The 18,981-nt window shown below is 33.9% G+C and overlaps 1 protein-coding gene across 1 annotated transcript in view; it reads right to left on the reverse strand.

The window, feature by feature from the left end:
• Positions 1-18,981, reverse strand: part of MNAT1 (MNAT CDK-activating kinase assembly factor 1) — a 220,380-nt gene that overhangs the window by 70,749 nt on the left and 130,650 nt on the right. Inside the window, exon 7 of the mRNA XM_008565940.1 lies at positions 1,724-1,845. Coding sequence (XP_008564162.1) covers positions 1,724-1,845 — 122 coding nt within the window. The remainder of the gene's footprint in view (positions 1-1,723; positions 1,846-18,981) is intronic.

The following is an 18,981-nucleotide window of genomic DNA, read 5'->3' on the forward strand; positions in this document are numbered from 1 at the left end:
TTTTTTTTTTTTTTGTCTTTTTTCCGTGTCCGGCAACGGATCGCAACCCTCAGTGTTGCCCCCGTACCGGACCGGGGACCGGCAACGGGACCGCAACCCTCGGTGTTGCCCCCGCGCCTCGCTCAGCCAGTGAGCGGGAACCGGTCTGTATGTGGGATCCGAACCCTCGGGTGGGAGCGCCACCGCGCTTCCCAAGCGGCGCACTATCCAGTGCGCCACCAGGCCGGCCCCAGGAAAAATTTATTTTAGAGATACAGAATTCTGGCTCTTTATAACCCAATAAGAAATGAGAAAGCAATGTATGTATATCATATATAACTTTTTACGCCATAAAATTCAATATTGTCTGTCTCTTCAAACTTCAGTTTTAGCACTGTGGAAAACTATTTGATAAATCTGTTGCCTTAGATGTGGTTTCAGGTTTTGTTTTATATCTCATAGGCTTCATGCTTGCAGGTTAGGGGAGGTTGTAAGAGAATACAGCACTAAAGCAAATCTAGCCTTAAGACCTATCCAACAGCAGATCATTAAATCATATATCCTTTTAATAGTAACTTTACCTTGGAGTCTTCATATTCACATGTAAAATTCTATGCATCATGTTCAAAATTTTGGTTTGGATTTGAAAATGCATATAGGTTTTATAACTTGTTTCATCTTCCTTATTTTTGCTGTCTTTGAATTTCTTTATTGCTTTTTATTTACCTGGCCTCATTATACCCATTATTTTCTTTTTATATTATATTCTTTACACTACTTTCTTTTGTTAAGAAACAACAGTTTCTGGATCAGCCTTCCATTCAATAGTTTACACACTGAGAAACAAGACCAAGAAATGATTTGCTCCATCCAACAACATCTGTGCCTGTACTTTTCAAGTATACGAATACCCACTTGCTCTCATGGGAAACACTGTGACCATCTCCATCACTCACACAAGCCATAATTCCATGTTCATTTCCAAAATGGATGCATATAATAAGACTGTTCGGCCACCTGGGCCAGACCTACATTATACCTTGTGACAAAATATATTTCATGGGTCATGTCTCATAAATGTAGTTTCACTGTAGACAGCAGATAGTGAGTAAATCTACCCTTTTTTATGGCAAGGAGCCCAATTCATATTTTTACTGGCTTACTACTGACTAAATTAAGCCCCAATTTTGAAAAGAAAAAAAAAAAAAAAACATGGTGAGCCAAAAACAAATAGCCACTTCAATATGGCTGCCAAGGATAGCTCTAAAAGAGAACTAATGCATTTCAGTATCAATCTCAATAGACCTAAGAAGTCCATAGAAAAATTAATGTACCAAATAAAACTTAGCTTACTACTAAGCATTATTTATTTGGTATTAAAGAGAAAAGTTTTAGGGGCCGGCCTGGTGGCGCACTGCGCTAGTGCGCCGCTTGGGAAGCGCGGCAGCGCCCCCGCCAAGGGTTCGGATCCCACATACAGACCGGTTCCCGCTCACTGGCTGAGCGAGGCGCGGGGGCAACACCGAGGGTTGCGATCCCATTGCCGGTCCCGGTCCGGTACGGGGGCGACACTGAGGGTTGCGATCCGTTGCCGGACACGGAAAAAAGACAAAAAAAAAAAAAAAGAGAGAGAGAGAAAAGTTTTATAAACTGAAAATCTAACATTGTTAAAGTGTCATTTAGAACAGCAACAACAAAGCCCTACACATCAGCTCCTCAATGTGAAGTTCTTTTGTAAACTTACCCAAGTCTTCCTAGCATCTCAAGCTCAGGAACTTGTGGTCCACATGTCTCTATTTGCAGTGGTTGGTATTCATATAAAGCTTCTTCAAGCTTGTGAATAGGTGCTAATGAAATATGTTGACCCTGTTAGAAAAATAACAGAAATTAATACCTTTTAATATTACTTTCATATTGCTACTTATTTGCAGTCATATTAAAGATGGACTGAATTCTTCACATTAAAAATATTATCTATTAGGTATGCTGCTCCATGGGTACAATGCATTACATTACTGAAACCCACATTATAGACTTGACATATAGTCACTGACACATGATTTAAAAGAGGAAATCCAAATCCATCATTAAATTCAAATTTCACCCTTAACAGTACAATTGTTCAACAACAGAAGTCAGGAAATCCATTCTCACATTTTCCCACTTTTATTAAATAGCTTTGACATTTTGGTAATCAGTGCTTTCTTGAAAGCCGTAATTAAGGAAGAAAGCTAATAAGATTATTTTCTGTAAAGCTTTACCACATAAATGTCTATTTTCTTAAGTTTTTACAACAGAATTAAACTTACCAAGTGTTTATTTATTTCATATCACACACACATATACACACACAAAATAAGAAAACTTTATGCTAAGAACTACATTGAATGAAAACATTCAGGTATTTTTCTGAAAAAAATAACTACTGAATAACTAAAATAAAAGGACATAAGGACCATACGTGAGCATAAGTATATAAAATAAAATGTCAGTCAGCCATATTAACACCATTATATTGAGATTTACATATTTATCATACATCCTGGCATAGAATTCTAATTTATAAAAGTCCCTATTTTTTATTTAGTCCATGTTTTCTTATTCTAGTTCAGTTATTTTTCTTGGTATAGTTCTCAGTTTCTCTAGTTCATAACTTTTTATAGATCATTCTTGCACTTATTAATTTTACCATTTTCTAGTTTATAATTTTTTTCTGTTGTTACCTCCCTTACTTTCCTTTTCCCCCCTTAATTACTAAGTTGGATGCATAGTATCCATGTTATCTCTTTTATTTAAAAAAAGAAAAGAAAAAGCCATGACTTAATATTGATAAAATGAAATCATAGCAGTGAGGAACAACCATTAGAAGATGCTTGCACTTGATTCATGGATTTTCTCTTCAACAAGTTCAATCCCATGTAGCATCATCCTACCTGGTTTACAGTCATATTAATGGCATCTGTGACACTATGATCTCAAAAGTCCTTCACCAAAAACAGGCAAAGGACTTGAACAGATATTTCTCCAAAGAACATACACACATGGCCAAGAAGCACATGAAAATATGACTCAACATCATTAGTCATTAGAGAAATGCAAATCAAAACCACAAAGAGGGCTGGCTGATTAGTTCAGTTGGTTAGAGCACCGCCCTGTAACACCAAGGTCAATGGTTCAGATCCCCGCACTTGCCAGCCACCAAAAGAAAAAATACATATTTTTAAAACCAAGAAGAGATATATACCACTTCATATCCATGGCTATTTAAGATAGCTCTTTTTAAAAAAAGAAAAGACAAGAATAAGTGTTGGTGAAGATGTAGAAAAGTTGAAACCCTTGTGCACTACAGGTGATAAAATGGTACAGCTGCTATGGAAACGGTATGGCAAATCCTCAATTAAAAACAGAATTACCATATGATTCAGGAATTCCACTTCTGGGTATATGCCCAAAAGAAGTGAAAGAAGGGTCTCAAAGAGATATTTGTACACCCATGCATTTTATTTATTTTAATGTTTCATAGAAACATTATTAACAATATCCAAAAGGTGGATGAAACACAGTATCCATCAAGGGATAAATGAATAAACAAAATGTGGTATACACAGACAGTGGAATATTATTCAGCCTTAAAAAGGGAAAAACTTCTGATATATAAAACCGTGAATTAACCTGAAGACATCATACTAAGTGAAATAAGCCAATCATGAAAAGACAAAAATTGCATGATCCCACTTATATGAGGTTCCTAAAGTAGTGATTCATAAAGACAGAAAGTAGAATGGTGGTTCATGTGTACAGAGTTTCAGTTGAGGAAGATTAAAAAGTTCTAGAGATGATTGGTGGTGATGGATGAACAACAATATACATGTAATCAATGTCATAGGAGTGTACATTTTGAAATGGTTAAAATGTTAAGTTTTTATGTTACATGTATCTTACCACAATTTTTAAAAATGGGGTTTGGACGTTCTGATTTCCTCATTTGCCTGCCTGACATAATACACAGGAAAAAGAGAATAAAAGTGTAATATCTGGAAACTTGGTTGATATTATTTTAAGCCTTAACCTTCATATGTTTTACAGCCTTCCTAAATAAACATGAAGCTGTCAAGCTTAAATCTTAGACTATCACACAGTAATCCAATTTCTGACCAATGATTCTAAGTAGAGAGCATTACTTAGGTTAAGAAGAAGTCTGCCTAAGCGGGATATTTTGAGTGTCATTCTGACATCCTTGTTTCAAAGCATCTTCTTAATAAGCTCCCAAGCACTAAATTTTCCTGCCATATGGCACAAAAAATCCAGTGTTAGTGTCACATGTTTAAGCTATCAGTGGAAGGGAAGGAGGAAGGAGAAAACACTGCAGCAATTAAAGAAGCACACCTATCCCACTAGCACCCATTTTCACTTTAAAACTTAGAGAGCAAGGTCCAGAAAGAATGACACACAGTGGGTATTTCCAAGAGCTGGAATACTTCCCAGGGACAATCATATTCAAGAAAGGCAAGCTTTCTTAAGTCATTGCAGTGATAAACAATATACTAAAAGTAATCACTCCAAACAACACCAAAGTTACTAAAGTTATGATATCACTTAATTCAAAATCTTCTCTGAAGTTAGTGGGGACTATAAAAGTTCATCTAATAATACAATGCTGCTTCAAAAAGCTTATGGAAAAATTGTATTACCTTTTAATGCTATTTTTCCATGACCTTTTTGAAGTAATAGTTAACATTATTTACTCTGTGCCAGACACTATTCCAAGGGCTTTTTAAAATGTATTGTCTCAGTATTCACAGTAAGTTTATGAGGTAAGTACTATTATCTCTACTTTATGGATGAGAACCAGGGGATTAAATAGATCTGCAACATAACCAGCACCTTTTTAGACAAGCCCAAGTACAAAATGGTGCTGTCTACCTCTTCCCCTCCCCTCCCCCATTCTCTTTTACAAGAAGCCTCATGGTTTTGGAGAAAATGAAACTTTCAGCATTTCCACATGTGTAGAACTCTCCATTCCCATGACCTAACTCAATCCCCACCCCAGAATTACATCAGCCAGCTCTTGGTACCAACATACTAATATAAGCTCCCACTGCCCTATGTTAGCTGCTGTCCCCCATTTTCAGGGCAACCCCAGACCATCCTCCATTTTGAGTACAGCCGGCAAATTTCTTTCTTTAATAAAGCTTGAACAGTACCGGCATCTCGGCTCACTTTCTTTCAGGGATAGACATGTGACTGATCAAGGTCATGTTGTAGTTAATGACAGGTTGAAGATTAGAAGCCAAGTCTGTCAGATTCTAAAGATTTTCTTTTTTTTTTACCCAACTCTCTTATTTTATGGATATGGAAACTAACACTCCCAAAATGTAAATTTTCATAAAGTTACATAGAGTCAGAATCTAATTCTTGTCCAGCATAAGGTCTACCACACCACGCTGCATTTTAAAATCCTATTTTTAGACAATATAATCATGATTGCTCAATTTAAAAGTTTAATGTCAAGAAAAATCCTAGATGATTTAAACCAAATTTTTATACAAATTCTAATAGTTCAGATACATAAAACACCATAGGCTCAAAAAAAGAGTATTAAAAAATTATAACATTTAGAGAGAAATAATCATTACTCAGTAGCAATTCTGGTTATGGTAAGAATGATAAAACAAAGTTCACAGACACACAAACATTCAATCTACTTCTAACATTCAATCTACTAGTATCTTCACCACCCCTCACCCACCAAAACACTAGTGTAAGATACATGCCAAATTTCTCATATTTAAAGCTGGGAAAGAACTTAGAGAACAATAACTTACACTCATTGACATAACTAAGATTTTTTTTTAAAGAATCACCAACAGATCAGATAATGTCTTAACAAGTCACATTAGGAATATGGTGGGGGTTTTAAGTGACAGGAGGCAAAAGGGTGTTTAAAAGTTTTATAGATGCAAAATGGTTATTGAATGTAATACTTCCAGTAAAACAGTGTAATATTAAGTGTAATATTATTCTAAATTATAAGAAAATGGAGGATTCAGATTAAGGGAGTCAATGTGTATAATGCACTAGTGATATAACACATTTGAGAGTTAAATTTGGCTGGGTGCCAAATAGTACAGTACAGGTTGAGCATCCCTAACCTGAAAACCTGAAATCTGAAATGTTTCAAAATCTGAAACTTTTTGAGCACCACGTGATGCCACAAGTGGGAAATTCCACACCTCTGGTCCCAAGCTTTTCCAATAGGAGATACTCAACCTGTAATAGTGAAAATGAAGATGATGATGTTAACACTGAAGAAAAAAGTGCCTAAAGACAACATGATGGCCTTATTGAAGGACTAGAGCAGCATGCATTCAAAACAGAACAAGAAATGATGTAAATTTATAAAAATCAAAGGCCACTGTTAATGAGGCAGATGACTCTAGAGGAAACATTTTAAAAACCCATGCATCAGAATGCCTCCTCATCCCTAGAGGACCCTTTTCCTCATCCCTCAACGGCTTCTGATGTTTCTTTTCAATAAAAAAAAAAAAAAAAAAAAAAAAAAAAAGGACATAGCATCATAGGTGGAAACTGAAAGCCTGCTTTTTGTTGCTGTTGTTGTTTAACAGCTGATACAAGTATTCTGGTGATGGTACTGTGCCACTTAGTTACCCTAAGCATATTATTTTTTTCACTGTAATAATGGTATGTCATATTTTTTACTGTTACATATTTAAGTGTAATAAAAATGATTGCTTACTGATAGCATATCAATTCAGAGTCAGGAATAACAGTGATGCCAGATAACCACAGACTGTCCACACTTTTGCTCTCTGGTGGTGCAGTGTACACAAATTTTGTTTCATGCACAAAATTATTTTAAAATACTGCGTAAAATCACCTTCAGACTATGAATAAAGGTGTATTAGAAACATAAATGAATTCTGTGTTTAGATTTGGGTCCCCATCCCCAAGATATCTCATTATATATATGCAAATATTCCAAAATCCAAAAATATCCCAAATCCGAAATATTTCTGGTCCCAAGCATTTCATATAAGAAATATTCAACCTATATAGACTTAAGTGCTATAGAAAATCAAAACAGAAAAAGAATCAATAAAAGGTGGAAGAAGAAAACAGTGCAACTGTATTAGACCTCAGAGAACAAAGTCTACAGTGGACTAGCTGCTTAGCTCAGCTGGTTAGAGCGCAGCCTTACAACACCAAGGTCATGGATTTGGATCCCTATACCGGCTAGCTGCCAAAAAAAAAAAACAGAAGAGAAAGACAATGAAGTCTGCAAAAGTAAGGCAATGAAGAGGACAGCAATATTACCAGAAGAGTATGTTGTGTCTTGAGACAAGAAGAAAACATGAACAGAGAATGGTGGGTATATGGGAAACTGGGAGCGGGCAGAGACTGAATCAGTATAAATAGCTTAGATTTACAGCTCCATGCTAATTTGAAACTCACAAAGTAAGAAATCAGACTCTGCAAAGCAATGTTGAAATATCTTATCTTCACCACATTAGCAAATAAATGGTAAAACAAATGAATAATGCTCTACATGAAAAAGAGTGTGAGAAAAAATGCTCTCATACAGTGCTGAGAGATCAAATTATGGAACCGCTTTCCTTATGAAAAGCAATTTAGTAAACCTTTTAAATATTCACACATTTTGACCTAGTAATTGCACCTGTAAGAATTCATAAGAAAAACATCAGAAATGTAATAAAGTTTTTATTCGTAAGTCTGTTCAGTTTAACTTATATTGTGAAAAACCAAAAGGAAACTAAACGTTCAAGCAATATTGAGAAACTTAAGTAAACATCAGCTCAATTATAACATAACAATACATAGCCATTTAAAATTATGTTCAAAGAGAATTAAATTATTTAAATCATTTAAATATTGTTCAAAGAGAAATTAATCAAAGTTTATAATCAGTTTGATCTAAACTTTTTAAAGTCTGCATAAGAAAAAAACTGTAAAGAAAAACATTAACTGTAGTTAGCTCTAAGTGATAAAATTATGAACTATTTATAGTTTTATCTTTACTGAACTCTTTTCTAAATTGACCAAAATGGGTTTATTTTTATTTTCATAGTCATAAAAAAAGGTGATAAAAATATATTAGGGACCATCTTGAACAATATCATAGGGGAAACACCAGAAAAGTCATATTGCAAGACAACTGACCTGGTCTCTTCAATGAGTCAATGTCATGAGAAACAACAAAAACAAAGTGGGATGGGAGCTATTCTAGATTAAAAGAGAATTAAGAAGTTCAATAAACATAAGAGCCATTGGCTCAGTACTGATTTAAGAGGAAAAAAAAATAGCTATGAGACATTTGGGGGACAATTGGGGAAATTTTAATATGGACTGGATATTAGGTTTCATTGGAGAACTTTTGTTAATTTTGTTTGGTGTAATTATGGCGTTATGATTACGAATGAGAATGTCCTATGCAGCAACAGGTCAGAGGAAGGTGCAGCTTGAAGAATTTAAAAGTAAGATTTCATGAAAACTGTAATTTACTTTANCTTTTGTTAATTTTGTTTGGTGTAATTATGGCGTTATGATTACGAATGAGAATGTCCTATGCGGCAACAGGTCAGAGGAAGGTGCAGCTTGAAGAATTTAAAAGTAAGATTTCATGAAAACTGTAATTTACTTTTAAATTGTTCAGAAAAAAGAAACAATATATATACACATATATATGAAGCAAATATGCCAAAATATTAAAGATTACTGTTAGGCATAAGAGTATTTGTCGCATTATTTCTCAACTTTGCTATTTTTGAAAATTTTCATTAAAAAAAGTTTTTTAAATAGATCATGGAATCTTCATTAGTTTTGAAAGAAAAATAGCTATGCTTTTATAGCAAAGAAAAATATAATTGTGCTAAAGACAGAAGAGCCTAGAATAAAGTAGGTTAAGTTTACAGTTATTTTAGTAACTGGCTGAAGTAATAAGGCCTAGATTTGAGTAGTAACTGAGAGGATTAAAAAAAGAATAATTATAATTAAAACTGCAAGAACTGGTAGCAATTTGGTACAACTGAGAAGTAAACCAAAATGTGAAAGCCAGAGAGAGTTAACAAAAACAGGAAAATTGGGAAAGGGAAGGGTTGAGGAGAGAAAATTAAAAGATAAAACAGACTGGGAGAAAATACTTGCAAATCACCTATTTTATAAACAACGTGTACTTTATATACACGTTTAATATGTACGTGTATTTTATAAACAATGTATATGTGTGTGTATATGTATGTACATTACTCTTACAACTGAACAATAAAAAGACAAATAACCCAACTAAAACTGGGTAAAAGATTTTAACAGACATTTCACCAAAGAAATATACAAATGCCTAATAAGCACATGAAAAGATGCTCAACATCACTAATCTTCACAAAAATTCAAATTAAAATAATTGCTTTATACCCAGTGAAATGGCTATAATCAAAAGGACAGACAATAAAAAGTGTTAGTGAGAATGTGGAGAAATCGGAACCCACCAACATCACAGATTAGTATACAATGATATAGCCATTTTGGAAATTAGTTTTTCTTAAAGTAACAAATAAATTTACTACATGAGTTAGTAATTCTACTCAGAGGTACCTACTCAAGAGAAATGAAAACATATGACCACACAAAGACTTGTACATGAATGTTCATAACATTATTCATGGGGACCAAATAGTGGAAACAATCTAAATGTCCATCAACTGTTGAAGAGACAAACAAAATATCCATACAATATGAATATGAATTCATTCATTAAACGTTCATACAATATGCTGAGTACCATTTAGCAATAAAAAAGAAAGAAATATTGATACGTGCCACAAAATGGATGATTAAAACATACTAATTATTTTTTTTTTTTTTCCTTTTCGTCTTTTTTCGTGACCGGTAACGGGATCGCAACCCTCGGTGTCACGCCCGCACCGCGCTCAACCAGTGAGCAGACCGGTCTGTATACGGGATCCGAACCCTCGGCGGGAGCGCCACCCTCTACTGAGTGCGCCACCGGGCGGGCCCCTAAAACATACTAATTAAAAGAAGCCAAATGCAAAGGACCTATCATATCATTCCATTTATGTGAAATGTCCAGGAAGGGCAAAACGAAAGAGACAGAACGTAGACTAATGATTCTCACGGGCTAGGAGTGTGAATGTGCTGTGAATGCCAATGAGTACGAGACATCTTTTTAGAGTGATGAAAACATCCTAAAATTGAATTATGGAAATGGTTGCAAAATTCTGCAAATTTACTGAAAATGATTATGTTGTACACTTAAAATGAGTAATTTTCATGATAAGTAAATTATACCTCAATAAAGTTGTTAAAAATAAAAAGAGTTTAAGATGGTGGTTCAGTGGATGAGAAGTGAGTAATGTGGCATTTAGAAGTGGGATGATTTTGAGGAAGTTAAATTTTGTTGCTTCACCTTCTTACCTGCAAAATAGGGGTGCTGCTACCTGCATTGTCTCTGCCAAGTAATCAATTCAACATTGATGATTATGAAATATCCACGTAGAAATGTTCAGTAAAGGCAGCTAGAAATATAAAATATACTCAAAAGAAATTTTGCTTTCATCAACATCAAAAAATGGTCAAAGTCATGAGAATAATTAAAATTGGCAGAGGGAAATGTATAAAGAATGAGGTCTTAGCACTGAGTCTTGAAAAACACATCAAGTAATACAAGTACACTCTGCAGACTTTCAAAAGCGTATCACAAAACTGAGGGAAGCTCTTCCTTTTCGTTTTTGTTATTGTCACCATAAAATAAATAATTGAGGATTTGAAGGTAAAAATATAGTGAGAAGAGCCGCAGAAAATCATTCAACCTTAGGTAATAACCTACACTCAGGAGGGAAAATGCACACAAACTACACATTCAATAGCATAATTAAAGTTTTTACTCCCCTGGAATATAACAAAATAGAGCCCTTGTTTCTCCTCCATTTGCTAGTCAAAAATATAAGCATATGTGGAAATATTTTCTAAAATTCATTTCATTTCTATATAGAAAAACATACATATATTTGCAAATGCTGACAAAGGTAGTTATACATGGGGTAGTTTTGATAATCTGAAATGTTTAATTTTCCTTACTCAGCAAGTTTAAAGCCTACTACAAAAAGTAAGTTATAATTTATTAAAACTTGTTAGATAATCTATACACTACATGTATTACCATTATTCTTTCTCTCCAAATAAAGGAAGGGCAAAGACTAGCTTTTGTGTTAACTCTAAACACAAGCTACATTAAAATACACAACACACATACTCACACACATTTAGAATGCAGCAAACCATATAGAATAACATTACTAAAGAAAGCATATTATTATCTAATAAAAATAACAGCAATGGAAATAGTCAATTAGTATCATTAGTATATAGGTTGTTGAAATAAGCAATAATAAAAATACTAAACATGGACATACTCTTCTATACCAAACAGTACATGGTTTTACAGTTCTATACCAAATAGTAATGTACTGCAAAAGAGGTTGTAATTCATAAAGTTTTAGCAATTTAAGCTCATAGTTTAAGTTATTCTGAAAATCCTTTAACACAATTCTAAATTCAGAACTCTTAATTTTTCTACCTTGCTTAATGACTTTTATTCACCAGGTTAGCCCCATCTTCAACATATTTGCTAATAAGCCCTTTAAGCTTGTTAAACTCCCTTTGTATAATTATGGGTTTAGCATTTATCTCCCCAATTAGACTGTAAGGCCCTATGTTTACTGTCATGCCTTACAGCACAGTGCCTTGCACCAAAGAGCTGCTAAATATTTTGTTGAATTAATGAATAACATAAAAGTGCATGTAAACAGTCACTTGCTGTAGTAGTATGGACACTAGGGCAACCATAAGACAATTAAGTTTCTAAATTCTATAAATTGAAAAATGCTCTTACTAAGCATAAACAACTGGAATTTTGTTAATTACATGTACTATGAATACACAAGGAATAAATCGCTTTCTCTAGACTTTAATATTATTTTTCTTTCACTTACTCCTTACAAGATACTTTTCATTCCTAGACTGGGAACGTGCTTTCTAGCCATTTAAGTACTCATTTTAACAAAATTCCAGAAATCATAACATGTGGTTACTCTGTGGCATTCATCACCCATTCACACAACTATTGAGCACCTACTGTATTCCAAGAACTGAAAAGTAAAGCAGCCAAACAAAACAGATAAATGCCCCTGCCCTCAGGGAATTTATATTCTAGTAAGTCCCATTATAATGAGATTGTGCCTTCTATTTTTATTTCTCAGAGTGATTTAAATGCCAAAAAAAAAAAAGAAGAAGAAGAGAGGAGAGGAAAGAAATGAAACAATGGCAATGCTGTTTGTTTTCATAAACTAGGTTCTCTCACAATGTTAAATTTATCAAATTCTATAGAATGTGTTACATTGCTAAACCGAATCAGAAACCAGAGTATTTCATTATGACAGCATCAAACCACTACAATTCTAATGACTATTTCCAGAGAAAACATCTACAAGAAGCCTTTTAGAAAATCAATTGAGGTATTTCTGAAATACTGTTACTATTTTGGTAAGCATGCTAATAATTTAAATATGTGTGTGCACATGTGTTTTGTGTATGTGTACATACACACATATAAAATGTCTACTGCTGCATATGTATATGGTTGTGAATACGTTTTTAAAATTATGTGTGTAATTTTTTAATGGTATAGAGAACTTAAATATACCTAGCACTGTCTATAAGCTGCATATTCTGAGTAACATTTCTGTGGTAATTCAATTGTTTTCAATTTACTTTAGGAGCAAGCAGAGCAATTTTTATACTATGCTGCTCCGGTCACTCTTGGATGATGTCAGCCTGTCTCACTGCAACAGCTGCATAGTAATAACTTCCTGGTAAGCACGTAATTTCATGTTAAGTTCAATTCACTTACCCAAATAGAAATGGCTTTCTCTAATATCTTTCAAAATTTCCAGTAAACAATAAACAGCCAAACGAGGAACAAGGACCTAATGTTAAGAGGTGACTGTACTTATTCTGGCACTGCCTCTAAACTGGAATGAACTGAGGTGAAACATTTACTTTCTCTAAGCTTCATTTTCATCATCTACATGAGGGTTGTGGGGGTGAGTGGGGAGACTGGACTAGCAGGTCTAGCCTATTATGATTTCATGACCACTAAGTGGAAAAAAGCCACTGCCTCACAATGTATCATAAAAATAAATAGAATTTTCCTCAAATTTAATGTAAAATAGTTTGATTCTATATATTCTAGAGAAACAGCCAGTAGAAAACAACAAAAAAAGCACTAATCCCTGGATTCCCAACTCTCCACTAGAATTATCAAACTACATTTCTTTCTGAATGCATGTTTGGAAACAAGTAGAATATAACTTTTATAAAAATTATTCTGGTTGGCTCTTTTAAGCATTCTAAGTTGATTTGTTCCCACAAATCAGCCTTTATGAGCATTCCTTGTCTTCTAAAACAGATTACGGATTACCAATTTTCCCCCAAATTTTCTTCTCAAAACGAGAGGCTTTTACGAAATGTGAGTTTTTATCCTGTATACCCTAGGAATAGCACATTTTTCTAGCTCTTTAGCAATGTTCATTTCCATTCAAAAGTGTAAGATATGCTTCAATACATCAAAGAAGAATTCCTGTAACTATCTAGCTGGAGCTTAAGCTCCTTGTTCATCATTAGAAATCAAATAGTTCTAAAAGAGTAATATCCTCACCTGGCCAAGCCAAGTCTCCAAAAATGTTTTTAGCAAATTAGCCTTGGAAACTTCACCAAATCTGCTCACTGCAGTGGAATTACTTTAAAGATAGGTTACCCAAATTTACTTGCAGTTCCCTCAGAAAACATACACATTTAGTGTTCAAATTATTACACAGAAAAATGTTATTTAATAATATTTCAACTCAGTTTTTAGAACTTTTATTGTTATAGCAATATAAACTATATCTTGAGAAAAAATTTTAAAAATAAAAGGCAACATATTTAGAAATGAAAACGTTGGAAAAAGTTAGAAAATAATATCTACTAATAAAAGATTACTATTAAAAGATTAATATCATTAAAGTTTCTCTGATAATATATAATTAAAACCAAACCCTGAATATTTTTAAAGTATCCTTATAAATTCCTTTGTATTGGTTTAGAACTAATATGGCTCATATAGAAACTAACTACAACAATATATTCGTGGACACATGCAATTAGTTTTCAATTAGCCATGGCCCTCAAACTACAGGTGAACATGAAATATAAAAGGAACGGCATTGTCTCCCTCTGCTTTAATCTGTTTTGACTATAACTACATTCATACAAATTTATCTACCATAAATACAGGAAAGGAACTAAGCTAGTCATCTCTGCCTCTGACAGTTTGACACCTAAAACATCCAAGAAAGACCCAAATGTTACCTAGAAGTGTCCTAAGTGATATGACTTAGTTCAACACAGCTATAAAATGAAGAACATAGGGATTAGGTTCTAAAATAACAGTTAAGGCAAAACGTGGGCAAAATAACTCCTCAAAAATCCCTTAAACAGCCCATAAAGCATTGGAACAGACTGCTGTTTCTTCTATGGAAAACCAGATAAAGTAGTTTGAATTGCATTTGGCATCCATGTCGTTTCAAAAATGTTTCTTCCCGGGGGAAGAGAAGCATTCTTTGCTATTTTTCTCTCTGGTTTGGTGGTGTTTTCAACTTTAGCTGAATTCAAGTAAGTTAAATGTACATACAATATGACTCTACTGAATATGACAGGCATTTGAGTGTCCATTCAATTGAATTCATGGAAGAAATGGCATTTAAGAAAAGCTCTAAAGGCTGATATTGGGACTGAAATGGAGGGGAAGAAAAAGCATTCCTGGTGAAGGAAATTTCAATACCAAGAGCAGCTTCAATACAGTAGTGAAAATAGAAGCCAGATTATAAAAAACAGAAGAAAAAAATGGAAGGAAGTAGAACACTGAGCAGTCTTCATTATTATTTTCATCAAATTATAAGGTAAATAAAAATAGGGAAATATGGAATAGCTTAAAGGAAGAGTAGGGTCCAAGAAAGAGATTTTGTTGATTTTGTTTTGTTTGTGTGGTTCTAGGTTTTATTTTTCCTTGGACACTGATAAATGACACAGTGTTGAAAAGTATTATTTTTACACTCTTTCTCTGATGCTTGTCTTGCTACTGAACTACCATTTGTTGCCAAGAGGACACAGTGTCTCACAAATCATATCTGTTTCTATAAAAAGATCAGAGAAAAAAAACATCAAGGAAACTATTTGGTGAGACAAAACCTGTTTCCTTAAAACAGTCTGCATTAACTTTAAGAAAAACAGTATGAGGGTACTTCAAAAGTTCATGGAAAGATTCATATTATCTTTCAATTGTGTTTTTCCATGGATGTTTTGAAGTACCTTCGTATTTGCCAGAAATTTTAAAAACAACTTTTCAGGCATACAGCATTTTTGCTCATTTTCTTTTAGTAATTACAAAAACGATTTCCAAGAAAGAATTCTTATCTTGGCAGTCACTATAAGTGAATTTTTAGTTAACCAACAATAATGACAACTTATACATGTCTAAATTTCTGAATGTAACAAAATGTAGAAATTGCTTTATACAAAGTTCCTTATACATACTCCCACTATTACTAAGCAAAACAAAAATATCACATAAAATTAGCTTTCTTCTAAAGCAGAAATATTTTCCAGTGAAAAGAGAACAGAAAGCTTCTTTATACCATTATAGAGACTGAATAATTTAAGAAATCATATCTTATTTGAATCCTCTGTGTCTACTACACTGCTTGGTACATATTAAGAATGTTTGTTTCATCAGTGAACAAATGTTTTATAATGATCCCTCCAACCCTCTACCCCAAACCCAAAAAAACCTCTACAACAAATCTCTTAGTTCTATTTGAGGTTATTTAACTACAGAATGAGTCGTTATTGTAGCATTCCCACTGTAGAAAACTTAAAGAGCTAAGCTAAGCTGTAATTGACTATACCTTTCTTCTGTCCTAAAAGGAAACAAATACTATGAATACCCTAAGCATCCCAATCTGCCTTCCCCAAACCAAACATACATACATACAACCATCACCACATTCACAAAACCACCATGCAATCAGATTAAAACTCTAAAATACAGAATAGAATATTTAGGACACTGATTCCCTTTTCACTTGCAATTTCGCATAAATTGTCTTTTACTAAAGTCATACAGATATGGAATATAATAACTTACAGTATGATCCCATTCAAAGGATACAGAAATATCTATTGAGCACCTACTATATGCCACGCACTGTGCTAGGTACTATATATACATTTGAGGTAAGTATGTTTTACCTATTTTACAAGGAAAGAAACTGAAGTTCTCCGAGGCCAAGTAGCCTATCCAGGTTTTAAACCCTATACCACCAAAGTCCACCAAGCACTTTTCTATTATAGGACTACAGTATGAAAATTAATTTATTAAACATTCAGTAGATGTTAGGTACCCTGAAGGTATAATAGAAAGTATATGACCAGAACTGACCCCACTTTCAAGCATTTAACAATATATATTTGAATTTATATTTATTAAACATAAATTATAAGATGCTCATTTGTTTTAAAAATATTAGTATGTAAGAGCTTTTTGAATGAAAGTTACCCTAGTTCATTAAAACATATCAATTTATTCTTAGAAAATATTTATATTCAACTTATCCATAACATATTTAGTAGACGTACTGAGATAGGTGCTTTGTTCTTTTTAAATACTCTCTTAGAAGTTCAGTCTTCTTTTCATAATAAGCAAAAATAATTTCTTCAAACAACATACAAATTGATGGCTTGTCTCTAAATCAATGTAAAGTGCACATACTTTGAAATATGAACCAGAAAGACTATTTCAACTAAAAAGAATAATTCCTAGCAAGGCAGAAGTAAACTACCTTTCTAGAAAGTTAACTATGCTAATCAATCATTTAAAGCACATTTTACTATACTTTAATAGATCATTCTTTATAATTGACAGGTATGGTTTATGTTTATGATATGAATTACAAAAGCAATGCAGAGAAATCACAATATTTGTAAATTTTTCATCTGGGAACCTATGTATGTGATCACTGAACATAAGTGGTGGTCCCACAAATATGAGAGTATACAAACATTACCTGCTTTTTTTTTTAATTAAAAAAACCTAACTTTATAACATTCCTTTTGTAAGTAAATAAAATAGAATAGAATAGAGGTACTTTTAGTAAAACAGTTCCCAAGAAGACAAAGACAGCAATTAGTATGGAAGAATTTAATGAACATAGCTTTGAAACCCTTCTGGAAATTACAGGATTGATAAAAGTACTAACATTCTACCAGTTGCTAAGACAGGTGCTACTGCCAATCAGCTGCATTTGCTGAAGCACATTCTAAAGATTACTAATTAATTTGTACAGTGAAACCAATGGCAGGCCGGCCCGGTGGCGCACTGCTACAGTGCGCCGCTTGAGAGCGCAGCGGCGCTCCCGCCGAGATTACTAATTAATTTGTACAGTGAAACCAATGGCAGGCCGGCCCGGTGGCGCACTGCTACAGTGCGCCGCTTGAGAGTGCAGCGGCGCTCCCGCCGAGGGTTTGGATCCCACATACAGACCGGTGGCTCACTGGCTGAGCGAGGTGCGGGCGCAACACCAAGGGTTGCGATCCCGTTGCCGGTCCCATCCGGTACGGGCACGACACTGAGGGTTGCGACCCGTTGCCGGTCATGAAAAAAGACAAAAAGGAAAAAAAAAAACAACAACCAATGGCTGCCTATTATTTTGCTGTGACACCATTTAAAAAAAAAAATCACCCAAAAAAGAAACAGTCATCAAATATAACTCTAGCTAAAACACAACTCCAGTTAAGCTACTTATTTAGTTACATTATTTTCTGGCCTTTTTTATATTAAACTCAAATCTTCCATTGGCTGGAGTCATGGTGTCTTAAAGTCGCTCTTTACCATAAATATATGAAAGTATTTCTGAAATACCTGGGAAAAAGAATCATACTACATAAACATAAGATGGCATTTTCTTTGTCATTGTTAAATTTTGAACCTTTCAATTATAGTCAGGAGAAATATGACCTGTGTAGGCATTCTTCTTCAGACAACATCTGCCCTTTCAACAGCACTCACCCACCCTCCCCCGCCTTCACCCTCAATACGCACATACCCCTGTATACTTTTTTCTACTAACATCATATCCTACCTTCATTATATAAACACTGTACAGAGCAATGCTCAGAATTTAACAAATATTGAAATAGTCAGTGTTTCCAAATCTGGACAATTATTATAAAAATGATTCTGAACATCTTTAAAAAGATGGTGGCACAAGGTGCCAAAGAAATTATTTCAAATCCATTTGAAAACATACAAACATATAGAGATAAAGTGAAAAATGTATTTGAAGATTCTTTTTATGATTTTGATTTTCCATCCTTCTAATGTTTTAAGTTAACATTGACTTTTGAATCTCAAGTAACATTATCCACTCTACCATGTTTTTAAAATTGCTTTCATTCAACTGTACATGCCTGTGACCTCCATGATGACCTCTAAAAAAGCAGTTGTGCACTTTACTGTGGTGCAAATCCTCACAGACAAGTTGAACCTGTTCTTTTTGGCAGTGAGCCCTTTTGCTGAACACACAGCTGAGATTTATTATAAAAGGGGAACTAAGGGGCAATATTTCACATTTATCCTTCAGATATAGCCAAGTAAATCTTTCACAACCTTTGAGATCTCTTAAATAAACAGATCTTCTCTTAATTGCAGTTTGTCACCAATCATATGGCATATTGAGATTCATTTTACATTAGGAAAAAGCTAGCATACAAAGCATATGTGCTAAAAGTTGTAAAAAATAGTCTCTTTTCTTAATTTTATTCAAAAATAATAATTCTCTTTTCTTAATTTTA

The sequence above is a fragment of the Galeopterus variegatus genome, unplaced genomic scaffold (assembly GCF_000696425.1).
Source record: "Galeopterus variegatus unplaced genomic scaffold, G_variegatus-3.0.2 Scaffold215, whole genome shotgun sequence".
Classification (NCBI taxonomy): domain Eukaryota; kingdom Metazoa; phylum Chordata; class Mammalia; order Dermoptera; family Cynocephalidae; genus Galeopterus; species Galeopterus variegatus.